General features: G+C 44.8%; 1 protein-coding gene and 1 non-coding gene across 3 annotated transcripts in view; both read left to right on the plus strand.

Annotated features, from left to right (window-relative positions):
* Nucleotides 1-556: 556 nt before the first annotated feature.
* ANKFY1 (ankyrin repeat and FYVE domain containing 1) overlaps nt 557-14,338 on the plus strand; it is a 76,328-nt gene continuing 62,546 nt past the window's right edge. Inside the window, exon 1 of one of the 2 annotated variants that reach the window (XM_066262976.1) lies at nt 557-636. In XM_066262976.1, the coding sequence (XP_066119073.1) occupies nt 627-636 (10 nt within the window). In that variant the 5' untranslated portion in view covers nt 557-626. The other variant, XM_066262975.1, reaches the window with a different exon arrangement.
* On the plus strand, nt 6,134-6,209 carry TRNAS-GCU (transfer RNA serine (anticodon GCU)). Its single transcript has one exon. It is a non-coding gene; the product is annotated as a tRNA-Ser (tRNA).

Consider the following 14,338-nt stretch of genomic DNA (forward strand, 5'->3'; position numbering starts at 1 on the left):
AGAACTTCACCATAAAATTGATGTCATCCAGCGTTCTCCCCGATATCTTTCTCCCACCCCCTCACATCTGTCTGCATGCATGTTCTTGTTTCCCAATGTTTTAGCAGAATAACAGTGACCTGCCTGTGGTCTCAATCCTTTTCCAGAATTCCTTCTGTATTCGCTGGAAGGGCCTCCCACCTCCCCAAGGACTTAGAACCGTCTTTAGCCTTTCTCTCGCCTCTGGCTCTTTTCTCTCAGCTTCTCATATTTTTACAAACATAACTTAAGACAAAAAATAAAACAAAAACCAAAAATCCCTCTCTAGACCCTCTTACGGATGAGTTTTTTCCAGAGTAGTCTAGTTCGCTGTGTCCATCCTTTTCGGTGCCTTCCCTAGGGAGTGCAATATGATAGAGCCTGGTCAGTCCCGGACTTCGAAAGCACTAGATGAAAAGAGACCAACCAGCTCGCGTTTTTCCATGTATCTGGCTACCCTCTCCACTTTCATTCACCGTTTTTTCGTAGTCTCGTCTCCTCCCTTTGCCGGACCTCCCACGACTCTCGCGAGACCTGGGGCCTCTGCTATGCACCGCCCCAGTTAAGCGGCGCGCTTCTCGCGAGTCTGCAGGCGAGGCCGGCCCGACATGGCGGAAGGTAGGGTTTTTGTGGAGCCGGCGGGAAGGCGCGGAACTGTAGGGATAATGAAGGCTGGGACAAACAGTCCTGAGAGGGAACGGCCGGACGTGGCCGCACGGGGCAGAACAGGTGTCGCGAACCTTCCTCTCAGCCTCTCCCGGGCACCTCGGGCGGGGGTCTTGAATGTTATTCCTATGGCAACGCCCCTCCGGCGGTCCAGGACCTCTCGGGACCCTGGTGGGCTGCGGAGCCGGGCTGGGAAAACCCATGCCGGCACGGAATGAGCCCGCGGGTATTCTGTGGGCAGCGGGAGAGGATTCTTTGCTTGCTTGCGGTGCTGGGACGGCGGAGGAACTAAGCCTTATTCTTCGGAAATCGAAACTGCTGTCCTGGCACGTCTTGCATCCGGAAGGGTCACATCCCTCGCCTGCGAAAGAGCTTGGGACTCTTCGCAGGGTGACGAGCGCGGAGAGGCAGGGCTGTAACTGGCCAGCACGCCAAACAGGCACGCGCTGTGGTCTCTGGAGTCTCCGCAGTCCCGGGATGCGGTCCGGCTGGGATTCTTCCGCTAGGTTTACAGCTGTGGACGGGAGGAGGGGTTTGCCTGGTGAGGGAGTGGACCAAGGTCACGCGGTTCGTAAGTGATGTGCTTCAACCCACATTGCTGCTCCTTTGCCTCTCAGGCTAGTCCTGATCCTCTTTTCTAGTGCTGTCTTTATAAACTGCAGGTAAAGGCAGTTTGGCTTCTCAGGTTCCGTCTCCCTCAACGTAACAGTATTAGAATCTTTCCTTGTGAAAGAAAGCCTTGTATAAGGATTGGAAAATGAGGAGTTACCTGCCAGGGACCCTGCAGTGACACTGTGGGACCTGGCCAGTATGCTTCTATTCATCCCTTTATTGGAGGAAAACACTCCTTATTTTACTTGTTTATTGAGTGACTGCAAGGTACTGGTCATGACATGTCATATTGGTTTTTCGTTTATTTTGCTCGTGGTTTTTTTTTTTTTTTAAAGTGAGAGAGAGAGACAGGAAAGGAGAGAGATGATAAGCATCAACTCCTAGTTGCAGTACCTTAGCTGTTCATTGGTTGCTTTCTCATATGTGTTTTGACCGAAGAGCTCCAGTCGAGCCAGTGACCCCTTGCTCAAGCCAGCGACCTTGGGGCTTATGTCTATGATCCCACGTTCAAGCCAGCGACCTTAGGGTTTTGAACCTGGGCCCTCAGCGTCCCAGGCTTATGCACTATCCACTGCACCACCACCTGGTCAGGCGGTCATGTTGGTTTTGAGTCAAGCTTTGTCTGAATACGTCTTCACAGAGCTCTTACCTTTGGGCGGCACATGACAGATTCAGGCTTTTCTCATTGGATTAGACTTCAGAACAATATTGTGACGGAGGCCTGGCATATATATTATTTGCACTTTATAAAGCAATAGAGATAGCTGGGACTAGCACCTAGTTTTTGTCTTTGCTTTTTACCATGTTAGGCCCCGTTGGTGGGGGAAACAGAGGAATATTGTGTGAAAGCAGAGGAGGAATAAAAGCTGAAAGAAAGCTAAGGCGTTGCATGAAGCTAGTTTTCGGGTGAACCACAGAATGTTGTGTAACATTGTTTAACACTGCAGGCGGCCTGTGAAATGGGGCTTGTTGCTTATAGTGGTGAGGTGGAGTAGAAGGGTTCAGGAAAGCCTTACAGAAGGCAATGGGAAATCCAGCTCTTTTACACTATGAAGAGAAGTTGATAAGTGTTTTGGGAATACATTACCAAGGTTGAAGGTTCCAGCCATGAGGAACTCATTCATGGTGAATATGCTGATGGTTATCGTGCAAGTGTCTCAAAGTACATACGTGGTGTTAGGGTAACATCTAGCCAGTGGAGTAGGCATCTTTTCTTTTCTTTTTTTTTTTTTTTTGTATTCTTCTGAGCCGGAAACGGGGAGAGACAGCCAGACAGACTCCCGCATGCGCCCGACCGGGATCCACCCGGCACGCCCACCAGGGGCGACGCCTGCCCACCAGGGGGCGCCGCTGTGCCGCGACCAGAGCCACCCCAGCGCCTGGGGCAGAGGCCAAGGAGCCATCCCCAGCGCCCGGGCCATCCCCGCTCCAATGGAGCCTCGGCTGCGGGAGGGGAAGAGAGAGACAGAGAGGAAGGGGGGGGGGACGGAGAAGCAAATGGGCGCCCCTCCCATGTGCCCTGGCCGGGAATAGAACCCGGGTCTCCCGCACGCCAGACCGACGCTCCACAGCTGAGCCAACCGGCCAGGGCGGAGTATGCATCTTAAACAAAACAACCCAGCTGCACACTGCATGGTTTACTCCTTGTTTTGAGTTGTATGCTTGAAACCTGTATGATTTTACTAACCAGTTTTATTATCTTTGGAAACAATGTTGCAAACTTTGACTAGAAAAAATTGAGTGGGGCATTTTAGGCCAGTTAGTTTATTAAACTGAAGGTACTTATTATGCAAAGAAATAGGAGGCTAGCTAGAAAATGCTTTGCAGGGATGTTACTTGTTTAATGCTGCTGTACTTTAATGAGAATTTATTAGAGCCGGCTGCACTTGTTCTGAGATACTCATTTAAATATAAAATATAGGGCCTGGCTGATTGGCTCAGTGGTAGAGCATTGGCCCTGTATGTGGATGTCCCGGATTCGATTCCTGGTCGGGGCAGCCATCTACTTATCTATCCCTACTCCCCCCCTTTCTTCCCCTACTTGGCCCCAGGTGCTGATGATGGCTGCATGGCTTTGGCCTCAGATGCTAAAATAGCTCAGTTACAGAGCAACAGAGCTGCAGCCCAGCCAGGCAGCCCAGCCAAGCATTGCTTGGTTGGGGCTTACCGGGTGGATCCCAGTCGGGCGCATGCCGGAGTCTGTCTCTGCCTCCTGCCTCTCATTTAATAAAAAAAAGGAAAAGAAAAAGAAATATAAAAGTCTGCATCATATAATAATTGAATCATCTGCAAGTGCACTCTGGGAACTTCCCTGGAAAGGCCTTTGTTTGGCAGTGCGCATGTGTGAGCATGTTGAAATAGTGGTTAGGAATAGTAACTAGAACCTGCAGAGCCTGAGTGCACAGTAACTTCTTACAGTGATTACTTAGAAACTGACCTTCTTTTCTTCCATCATCCATGGTTATTGGTTTGACCATATATAATTAGCTAACGTCTGTCCTAAAAGTTTCCATTTCCATTTCCATTCTACATCTCTGCAGATTTCCTATAATCCCAGCTTCCTTCATCACTCAAAAAGGTTCTCCTACATGGTCTTTATGCTTTTACTTTTTCTTTGTAATTTTGTTTCTCCACAACCAGTGTTATAGTTTCCAGTATTCCATTTAGAACAGGGGTCAGAAATCTATGGTTCGCGAACCAGATGTGGCTCTTGATGGCTGCCTCTGGCTCGCAGACAAATCTTTAATAAAAATAATAATAACATTAAAAATATAAAACAGGCCCTGGCCGGTTGGCTCAGTGGTGGAGCGTCTGCCTAGCGTGCAGGAGTCCCAGGTTCGATTCCCGGCCAGGGCACACAGGAGAAGCGCCCATCTGCTTCTCCACCCCTCCCCCTCTCCTTCCTCTCTGTCTCTTTCTTCCCCTCCTGCAGCCGAGACTCCACTGGAGCAGGGTTGGCCGGGCGCTGAGGATGGCTCCATGGCCTCTGCCTCAGGTGCTAGAATGGCTCTGGTTGCAACAGAGTGATGCCCCAGATGGGCGGAGCATCGCCCCCTGGTGGGCATGCCAGATGGAACCCGGTCGGGCGCATGCGGGAGTCTGTCTGACTGCCTCCCCGTTTCCAACTTCAGAAAAATACAAAAACAAAACAAAACAAAACTTCATTTCATGATGGAAAAAGAAAAAAATAAAATAAAACATTCTCATGTATTACAATCCATTCATTTCCGACCACTCATGTTCATGGTTATGAGTGGCTGGAGCCAATCAAAGCTGTCCTCCGGGACAACACCAAATTTTTATTGGATAATGCGTAATGTACACTGGTCGTTGTATGGCTCTCATGGAATTACATTTTAATTTTTTTAATTTTTTTTTTTTCATTTTTCTGAAGCTGGAAACAGGGAGAGACAGTCAGACAGACTCCCGCATGCGCTGGACCTGGATACACCCGGCATGCCCACCATGGGGCGACGCTCTGCCCACCAGGGGGCGATGCTCTGCCCATCCTGGGTGTCGCCACGTTGCGACCAGAGCCACTCTAGCGCCTGGGGCAGAGGCCACAGAGCCATCCCCAGCGCCCGGGCCATCTTTGCTCCAATGGAGCCTTGGCTGCGGGAGGGGAAGAGAGAGACAGAGAGGAAAGTGCAGCGGAGGGGTGGAGAAGCAAATGGGCGCTTCTCCTGTGTGCCCTGGCTGGGAATCGAACCCGGGTCCTCCGCACGCTAGGCCGACGCTCTACCGCTGAGCCAACCAGCCAGGGCCGGAATTACATTTTAAAAAATAGGTGGCGTTCATGGCTCTCTCAGCCAAAAAGGTTTCTGACCCCTGCTTTAAAACATAGGTCATGCTTCTCCTGCTCTTCTAAATACCTACCCCTTCCCTTCCCCTCTCCACTTCCCTGGCTCTTCATGATCTTATATATTGCAAAGCCTTTCAGTGACCTTTAAATCCCAACAAGGACTGGCCTCTGATTAACACTGTGGCCTTATTTCCTACTTTTTTTCTTCATCGTGATACTCTTGCCACAACTTCCTTGCCATTCTTTGTACATTCCAACATGCTCTTACCTCTGCTTCTTTGTCCTTGTAGTTCCCTTGGCCTAGAACAGTCTCAGTTCCTCCACAAGCTAATTTTTATTCAGTTGTCTGTTCAGTTCTCATCTCTTTAGAAAACTTCCCTAATATTTTTTAAAATTTCATTTCTGGAATATAAACCCCATAAGAGTAGAGACATAGTATCATGCCTGTGGTTGAAGGAATGGGTGAATTTATTGAGCCTCATTCATCAGACATCAGGAAAAGTTGCCTGGATACATTCTTAGTCTCTTGTCAAGTAAGCTGGTTGGTCTAGCTTTTAATGTGTTCTGAATAACATCAGTCTGCTGGGAGCAACCTAACCTAGTTTTCATCCAGTCCATTTTAGTTTTATCAGTTCAAGTGTAATGCTTAGGTCTCTGTAGTTAAAAATGGATTGTAATCCCACCCAGTTTTACTAAACTGTGATCAGATGCAAGCCAATTAATCGTTCTCAGTTTCTTCAACTTTAAAGGAAGGATAGTCTCTATCTCAAAGGTAGCCATGAGGATCAATAGAAATAGTACACGGGGAAAAAAATAAAAAGAGAAAGATAAATGAAGATAGCTTTTAGCATAGCTTTTATTCATTATGACCCTGGTGTGCAGCTTTTCTCCTAGTCTCTTCTTCACCCACACTCTCTTTACCTTTCCCTGTAGAATTAAAGTGAAAATTGAAAAAAAATGTAAATGGTTTATTAAACAGAAAATTTATCCCAGACTTTATTCACTTCCTGGAATTTGGTTAAGAAAACATTTTTGGCCCTGATCAGTTGGCTCAGTGGTAGAGTATTGGCCTGCTGTGTGGATGTCCTGGGTTCGATTCCCAGTCAGGGCACACAGGAGAAGCGACCACCTGCTTTTCCACCCCTCCCATTCCCCTTTCTCTCCCTCCCAACCCCTGCAGCCATGGCACAATTGGTTCTAGTGCATCAGCCCAGGCGCTGAGGATGGCTCCAATGGAGCCTCTGCCTTAGGTGCTATAACTAGCTTGGTTGCAAGCATGGCCCTAGTTGGGCAGAGCATTGGCCCTAGATGGCGGTTGCTGGGTGGATCCTGATGGGGGCTCATGTGGGATTCTGTCTTTCTACCTCCCTACCTCCTCTCACTTAGAAAAGAAGAATTTAAAAAAATCATTTTTGATAACAACTGAATAAGGTGAAGATATTCCATATTCTGGTTAATCACTGGCCAACACAGTAGTCATTGGCCACAAATTTAATTAAAAATAAATAAAACTAGACTGACCAGGTAGTGGCACAGTGGATGGAGCAGCGGAACAGGATGCGGACTAGGATGCAGAGGACCCAGGTTCAAAACCTTGAGCTGGCTTGAGTGCAGGCTCATTTGGTTTGAGCAAGGCTCACCAGCTTGAGCCCAGGGTTGCTGGCTTGAGCAAGGGGTCACTCGCTCTGCTGTAGTGCCCCCCCCCAAGGCACATATGAGATCGCGATCAATGAACAGCTAAGGTGCCGCAATGAAAAATTGATACTTCTCATCTCCCTTCCTATCTGTCTCTCTCTCTGTTTCTGTCTAAAAAAGAAAAAAGAAAACAAACAAATAAATAAAACAAAAAATGCAGTTGTTAATCACCAGCCCCATTCCAAGTGCTCAGTAGCCATCCGGCTCCCCATACTAGTAGACAGCCCAGATTAATAGAGCACTTGTATCATTCTAGAAAGTGCTGCTGTTGGACAGCTCTGTTTGAGAATAATGCTTAATCAGTATAGAGTGATAGAAATAGGGAAGGAAGAAACTTTGTTCTCTTTCCAGTTTTGAAATTTATCTCTTCACTTATTATTTTATTCTTTCAACAGATGACCCAGGCCATTGCATATAGTGGAGACTTCTCAAGCACTGTCCCTTTCTGTACCACTCCTTTCTTTTCTCTACCTTCCCTTTCTTTCACTTCTGTCACAAGCAGTAGCTGTTAGCCTTTTTGAGGATTTTTTTCCAAAGGAAGTTTATCCATTCACTGCGGTGAATGTTGATGTGTCAGAGTAAAGCTGCAGAGCCATGCTAATATATGCAGGGTTCATTCGATAGCAAAGTGAGTTGAGGTAGTTGAGATAACTTGATTTCCAGTCATGCCCACAAAATGAGAAATTACTATGTCCTCAATATCTCTTGTTGAATCTACGTAGGCCAAGGAACTAGGTGTTTATTTAACTGTACCTAGTAAGGCACTGTTGGGTAGAGGATGGGGTGAGCATAGAGTGGGGGTGGAAGGAGGCATAGTGGGTCTATATAAAAGAATAGCCAGACCTAGAGCCTAGTCACAGAGAACTCTGCAGTCTTGGAGGGGAGATGAAAAGTATGCACATAAGAAACTGTTATATCAAGAGGGTTTATTATTATTTTTTTATTTTATTTATTCATTTTAGAGAGAGAGGAGAGAGAGACAGAGAGAGAAGGGGGGAGGAGCTGGAAGCATCAACTCCCATATGTGCCTTGACCAGGCAAGCCCAGGGTTTCAAACCGGCGACCTCAGCATTTCCAGGTCGACGCTTTATCCACTGCGCCACCACAGGTCAGGCCAAGAGGGTTTTATATTCAGTGGGACACTTGAAACCATGTAAACACAATAAATTAAAATTAATTAAAAAAATTTAAAAAGAAACTGTTATATGGTAGACATTGATAAATGCTTAGGTTATTTTGAAAATTCAGAACAGGAAGAGATTTTTTAAGGAAGTGGTAGAGAGCATGTTTTGGGTGGTTAGGGAAGGCCTTTACAGCAAGTTTGAGCTGGGCTTTGGGAAATAGGCCTCGTTGGACACGGGGAGAGATGGTAGTGGGAAGAGATCAGTGTTCTTGGTAGAAGGATGTGAGACTGGAGAAGTATGTTAAGGGCTGATTGTGAAGGAATTGGTTAAATATTTGAATTTTATTCTGCAGGCCATGGGGTGAGGTGGTTGAAAGGTGTCAGCCAAGATAGTGTGACAGGACTAGAATTGTTTGAGGCATGTTGAAATCTCTACAAGGGTAGATTTTAAAGGAATGGAGGCTGGCAAGGAGGCTGTAGCAATTTTGATGAGTCCTTGGTAAGGGGCATTGGGATTGGTGAGGACTGATGTGAGAGAGACTATAGAAGGTTTAAAAGACCATGCTTTTAAAACATGTTCGCAGGTTGGCAAGAGAGATCAATTAGAACTGAAGGATTCTAGGTCTGAATGACTCAGATAGTGGCTGGACTCCTTAACAGGAAGAAGAGGAACAGATTTGAGAACAGAAATACTGTCCTCAGTTTTGGACATACTTTGCCATGCCTAATATACCTTTAGGTAGTTATGCCTTAGGAGGCAGTTGAAAGCATTTCCACTCTGACTGGCATTTGGGTAAAAATGATCTGGTTAGCTTTTATTTGTTGAGTATCTCCTATAAGCCAGCCATGTGATCAGTGCTATGCAGAGTGAGGTTTTGAAAGATATAAAAGTGATACCAGTGACTTGCAGACTACACTTGACAGAGTTGAATTACATTCAGGAAAAATATATTTCACTTCTATCAGGTGCAAGCTACTATGCTAGGTATGACAGAGTGAGCAAGACACAATCTCGGCCTTAGTGGAACTTGTGAAACAGAGAGGGAGGCAAAGTTTTTTTTAAAAAAGCATGCATATCTTGTGTAGTAAGGTACCAAAAAGCTGCGAAATTAATATTGATATTTTAGGAGGAAAGGTCAGGTTTTCTTGTCTCGTCCTTCCTTTGGGGGGTGAGGGAGAAGAAATATGAAAGTTTCCTGGCCTGCAGAAACATACTGTGCAGGAAACTCCCTTCTACTAGGAAGCTTAAAGGGCATTTTATTAATTTGGGCTAGGCATACAGAGAGATTTTGTAAAAATGATTTTTATGCTTGTGTGATTTACACCAACTCAGGATGGCTGATAGCATTGTGTTGTAAATAAAGAGGGGAAGGAGATTTAGATTCCCTCCCTTCCCCCACACCTGTAAGGAAGCAGGTAACTAGCTAACCAGGTGCAGGAAGACAGAAATGAAGAAAACCTTTTCCTATTTAATGAGCCATTCGCAGGCATTAATCTCCTGGCGCCATGGAAACCACCCCTACCCTCCTGAAAATGTATAGTTAATGTATATATATCTAAACAAAGAAATGGCAAATGAACACTAGAAAATTTAGGAATATCTATTGTGTTACCTTATAAGTTTTGATATTTAGAAATGTTTTTATAAATCCTATAGACAAATGTTATAAGCTTACTAATGGGGCTGTGCCCCGTGTTAGTCATATGCGGCTGGCAAATTAAATAAACCTCCTCCTTTAATAAAAACTCCTTAAAATTCATTTGGACTTGGTGTCTCTACGTGAACTCGCAGAAGTAAGGTATGGGTACTTTACAACACTTGTTCCTTTTTTTCTTTTAAACTTATGAATTTTTTATTTCAGGAATTTTCCATTTAATATTTTCAGACTGTAGTTGGTTGCAGGTAACTGAGAAAGCCAAACCACTTTGTAGGGGGTCTACTATACTGAGCCCATCTTAAGTATTATTTAACTGTAGTAACGCCACACCAATGTAAAAAAAATTATTTATTTATTTATTTTTTACAGAGACAGAGAGTCAGAGAGAGGGATAGATAGGGACAGACAGACAGGAACGGAGAGAGATGAGAAGCATCAATCATTAGTTTTTTGTTGCGACACCTTAGTTGTTCATTGATTGCTTTCTTATATGTGCCTTGACCATGGGGCTACAGCAGACTGAGTAACCCCTTGCTCAAGCCAGTGACCTTGGGCTCAAGCTGGTGAGCTTTGCTCAAACCAGATGAACCTGTGCTCAAGCTGGCGACCTTGGGGTCTCAAACCTGGGTCCTCTGTGTCCCAGTCTGACGCTCTAGCCACTGCGCCATCGCCTGGTCAGGCTTATTAAACTTCTTTAAGATGCTTTAACATTTCATGTTAATACTGGTTTGGTGGTGATGAACTCCTTTAGCTTTTTCTTATCTGGGAGGCTCTTTACCTGTCCTTTGATTCTAAGTAATGGCTTTGCTGGGTAGAGTAATTTGGTTATAGGTCCTTGCATTTCATCACTTGGACCATTTCATGCCAGTCCCTTTTGGCCTGCAAAGTTTCTGTTGAGAAATCATCTGACAATCCTATGGGAGCTTCCTTGTAGGTAACTACAGGGGGTCCTCAGATTATGAAACAGTTCTGTTCCTACAATAGTGATGTAATTCGAATTTTGGTGTAAGTCAAAACACAGCCTAGCCTAAGTCACTTACCTATCCTAACACAGTTGTAAAATAGTAATCTAGAAAATAAAAACACAACTAAGTCGCAGAAAAAATATTATTGCATGTTCTTCTGCTGTGCACAACCAAACTAGTTTGCCCCTGTAGTCTGTAAATACAATGCTAACAGCGTAAGCCAAAACATATCTCAATTTTTTAAAGTTTTTATGGGCGTGAGCGTTGTAAACTCAAAAGGTTATATGTTGGCTGTTGTAACCTGAGGATCCCCTGTAACTTTTCTCTTGCTGCTTTTAAGATTCTCTTTGTCTTTTGCCTTGGTATTTTAATCATGATGTATCTTGGTGTGGGCCTCTCAGGGTTCTTCTTGTTTGGGACTCTCTGCACTTGGACTTGTATGTCTGTTTCCTTCACCAGGTTAGGGAAGATTTCGGTCATTATTTTTTCAAGTAGGTTTTCAATTTCTTGATCTCCCTCTTCTCCCTTCTGGTACCCAGCGCAGGAGTTTAGAGGGAGTGAGTCTAAGGAAGTCTCTGTGAGGGCTCTTTAAGAAGAGCTGCTTGGCCTGACCAGGTGGTGGCACAGTGGATAGAGCATTGACCTCGGATGCCGAGGACCCAGGTTTGAAACCCTGAGGTCGCTGGCTTGAGTGCAGGCTCATCAGGCTTGACTTAAGCATGGGGCCGCAGCTTGAGCATGGGATCATAGACATGACCTTGTGGTTGCTGGCTTGAGCAAGAGGTCACTGTCTCTGCTGGAGCCCCCTAGTCAAGGCATGAATGAGAAAACAGTCAATGAACAACTAAGGTGCTGTAACAACCAGTTGCTGCTTCTCATCTCTCTACCTTACTGTCTGTCTATCCCTATCTGTCCATTTCTTTCTCTTTTTCAATCTTTCTCGCTAAAAAAGAGAAAAGAAGAGCTGGTTGGGGCTACTGCAGTTTCCATTTCACTTAGCAACAATCCGCACTGGCTTTTACAGCTAGAAGTTATGAGGACTTCTCTTCTTGGCACTGAAACTTTGGAGGGGGTGTGGGGCTTTGACCCTTTACTCCTCAGCGGGGACCTCTGCAGCTAAGGTTTCCCTCTTGATTTTTATCTGCCACAGGTGGGTGTGAGGCCAGTCGGTTCTGCTTCTCCTCCGCTCCTACCAGTCTGGATGTAGCTAGTTGTAGGACTTGCGTTCAGGTAGATTCCAGGCAATTCTGAATGATGGTTTGTAATGCTGCTGGTTGAGGCCAGGTAGGTTTGCATTGAATTTGGGCAGATGGTAGAGGAACTGCGGAGCCCGAAAGCGTCAGGCTGTTACCCATTTATTAGAGGCTTGCAGAGACAGACAAGAGAATAAACAAAGGAAAACCACTTTTTGCAGTGGAGGGCAAGGGATCAGGAAGACGGGGTTGCTGAAGGAATCAGGGAACCGCGCCTTGCAGTAGCTGGAAAGCAATCTGGGAGAATTACCACTGAGGGAAAGCACCCATAGCTTTTCATAGGGACTCGCACATGGCTTTCTGCCACATGCTCACATACTAATTGTGCAAAATGCTTGCAAGGAAGAAACCAGCAAGCAAATGTAACGCAACTGTTTTCCCCACATGGTTATTGTGTAGTTTAGTTGTAATTTTGATGTGGTTGTGGGAAGTTCCGAGTACCGTATTTATCTACATCGCCATCTTGACCAGAAACCCAAAAGGATTTTTTTAAAACAAACTTTGGTTAAATAATGGCTTTTGGACTTTGTCAGAGCATTCAAGTTATGAATTGCTAGATTAAAAAAAAATTTTTATTGAATTTATTGGGGTGACATTGGTTACTAAAATTATATGAGTGCCAGGTGTACAGTTCTATAATACATCATCTGTATATTGCATTGTGGGTTTACCACCCTGAATTACTAGATTTTTTAAATGATGAAAAGTCAAAATATTATATATCTCTTAGCACCATCTTATTTTTAATAATATCCAAACTGTGTGTGTGTGTGTGTGTATGTATGTATGTATGTATGTATGTATATGTGTGAGTGAGTGAAGCAGAAGGGTGCAGACTGGCAGGAGTATTTATGACCCTTACTATTCCTTTGCACTCTCCAGATATTGCTGTCTTTCTTCCCCTTCCCTTCTTTTCATTACGGTATGTGAACTTGAGTTCTCAGCAGTAAATATATTCACTTATTTTATTCTCCATTTAACAGTTCTGTGGTGGCACAGTGGAGAATGTGTTGACCTGGAATGCTGAGGTCGCTGGTTCAAAACCCCAGGCTTGCCTGGTCAAGGCACATATGAGAAGCAACTACTATGAGTTGATGCCTACTGCTCCTCCCTCCCTTTCTCTCTCTCTCTCAAATCAATAAATAAAAATCTTAGAAAAGAATAAGCTCTTCTGCTGCCCAGTGAAGAGCCTGGCCTGTGGTGGTACAGTGGCTAGAGGGTCAACCTGGAACACTGAGTGTTAAGGTATTTTTCCCCACTGAGGAAGAAGGAAGGGGCGTAGCCACCAAGTGTAGATAAGCAAAAGCTTTATTGAATACAGCGCTTCTCGGACGAGATTCACTGGCCCGGGAGATGGAGGTCAGGAAAATCGCATGGAGAGACCGCTGGGGCAAATTTAAAGGGGTCTTCTAGGGTGGTCGAGCTAATATGATGTGGCGAAATCTCAGTGGTTGACAGACAGTCGCTCTTTTCCAAGGGACTCTTGGGAAGTTTCTTTTGGCATGCATGAGTGTGGGCGGTTCTAGACAAAGTTCTCAGGTCTGGGTTCCTCACATGACCTTCCCCCATTGCTGACCACTCCACACTGAGGTTACCGGTTCAAGGCCCTGGACTTGCCTGGTCAAGGCACATACAACAAGCAAGCAATGAACAATTAAAGTGAAGCAACTATGAGTTGATACTTCTCTTCTTGCTCCCCCCCCTTCTCTTCTCTCTCTGTAAAATCAATAAATAAAATCTTAAAACAAAGTTTACTTACATTTAGTCCTCTTGATTCATGAATACTCAATAACCCCAGTGAAAGAAAAATTGCATCTTCATTGTAACAGGTTTAGAAAAGTAGTAGTGGTAGTAATTCATCACCATTGGCGAGCTTATCTATTCTGATGCCAACGAGGAAGATACTGTAAATATTCTAGGAAGGTGATACATTAAGGAAATAGCTGAAAAAAAGATCAGTAGTTGCCACTGCTGTATGCTGTAGGTTTTCTCTTCATTATTGCTCAGAATAGTAATTTTATTCTTTTTCCTGTAAGAACTGTACAGCTTGATGACAGTTCAAGGATACATTGCATTGCTATTTACACGGAGACAGTGTTCCCCACAGGATTACATCTCAGCTGTGGGCACTTTTTCCATAACACTATGAAATGGTGTGGCAATTGCAATTCTACTGATAGGTGCACTTGTGACCTGTGTTTCCTTCTACAAAAGGTGCTGGGCAGAGGGCATCTGTGATTTCATGAATAAGAGCCCTAAACTATCCTAAAGCCCTTCTTTTATCTTTCCTCATCTCTGATCATAACTTTTGTAGTTTATATTTTTTATCAATGTCCAGGCTGCAGCTGGAAATTTGTGTCAGAAATTCTGGAGCTAAACTTAGGGTTTTTGCTGTAGATTTTGGAAGTAATGTGTGTAACTGATATCCAAAAAAATTAACAGGGACTGCTGGAGAAAATAATTGAAACAGACATTTACAATCTCATTTTAAGGATTAGGTAAAGCTGTTCTGGCCGGTTGGCTCAGCGATTGAGCGTCGGCTGGGC

This window comes from Saccopteryx bilineata, chromosome 2 (assembly GCF_036850765.1).
Source record: "Saccopteryx bilineata isolate mSacBil1 chromosome 2, mSacBil1_pri_phased_curated, whole genome shotgun sequence".
NCBI classification, from domain to species: domain Eukaryota; kingdom Metazoa; phylum Chordata; class Mammalia; order Chiroptera; family Emballonuridae; genus Saccopteryx; species Saccopteryx bilineata.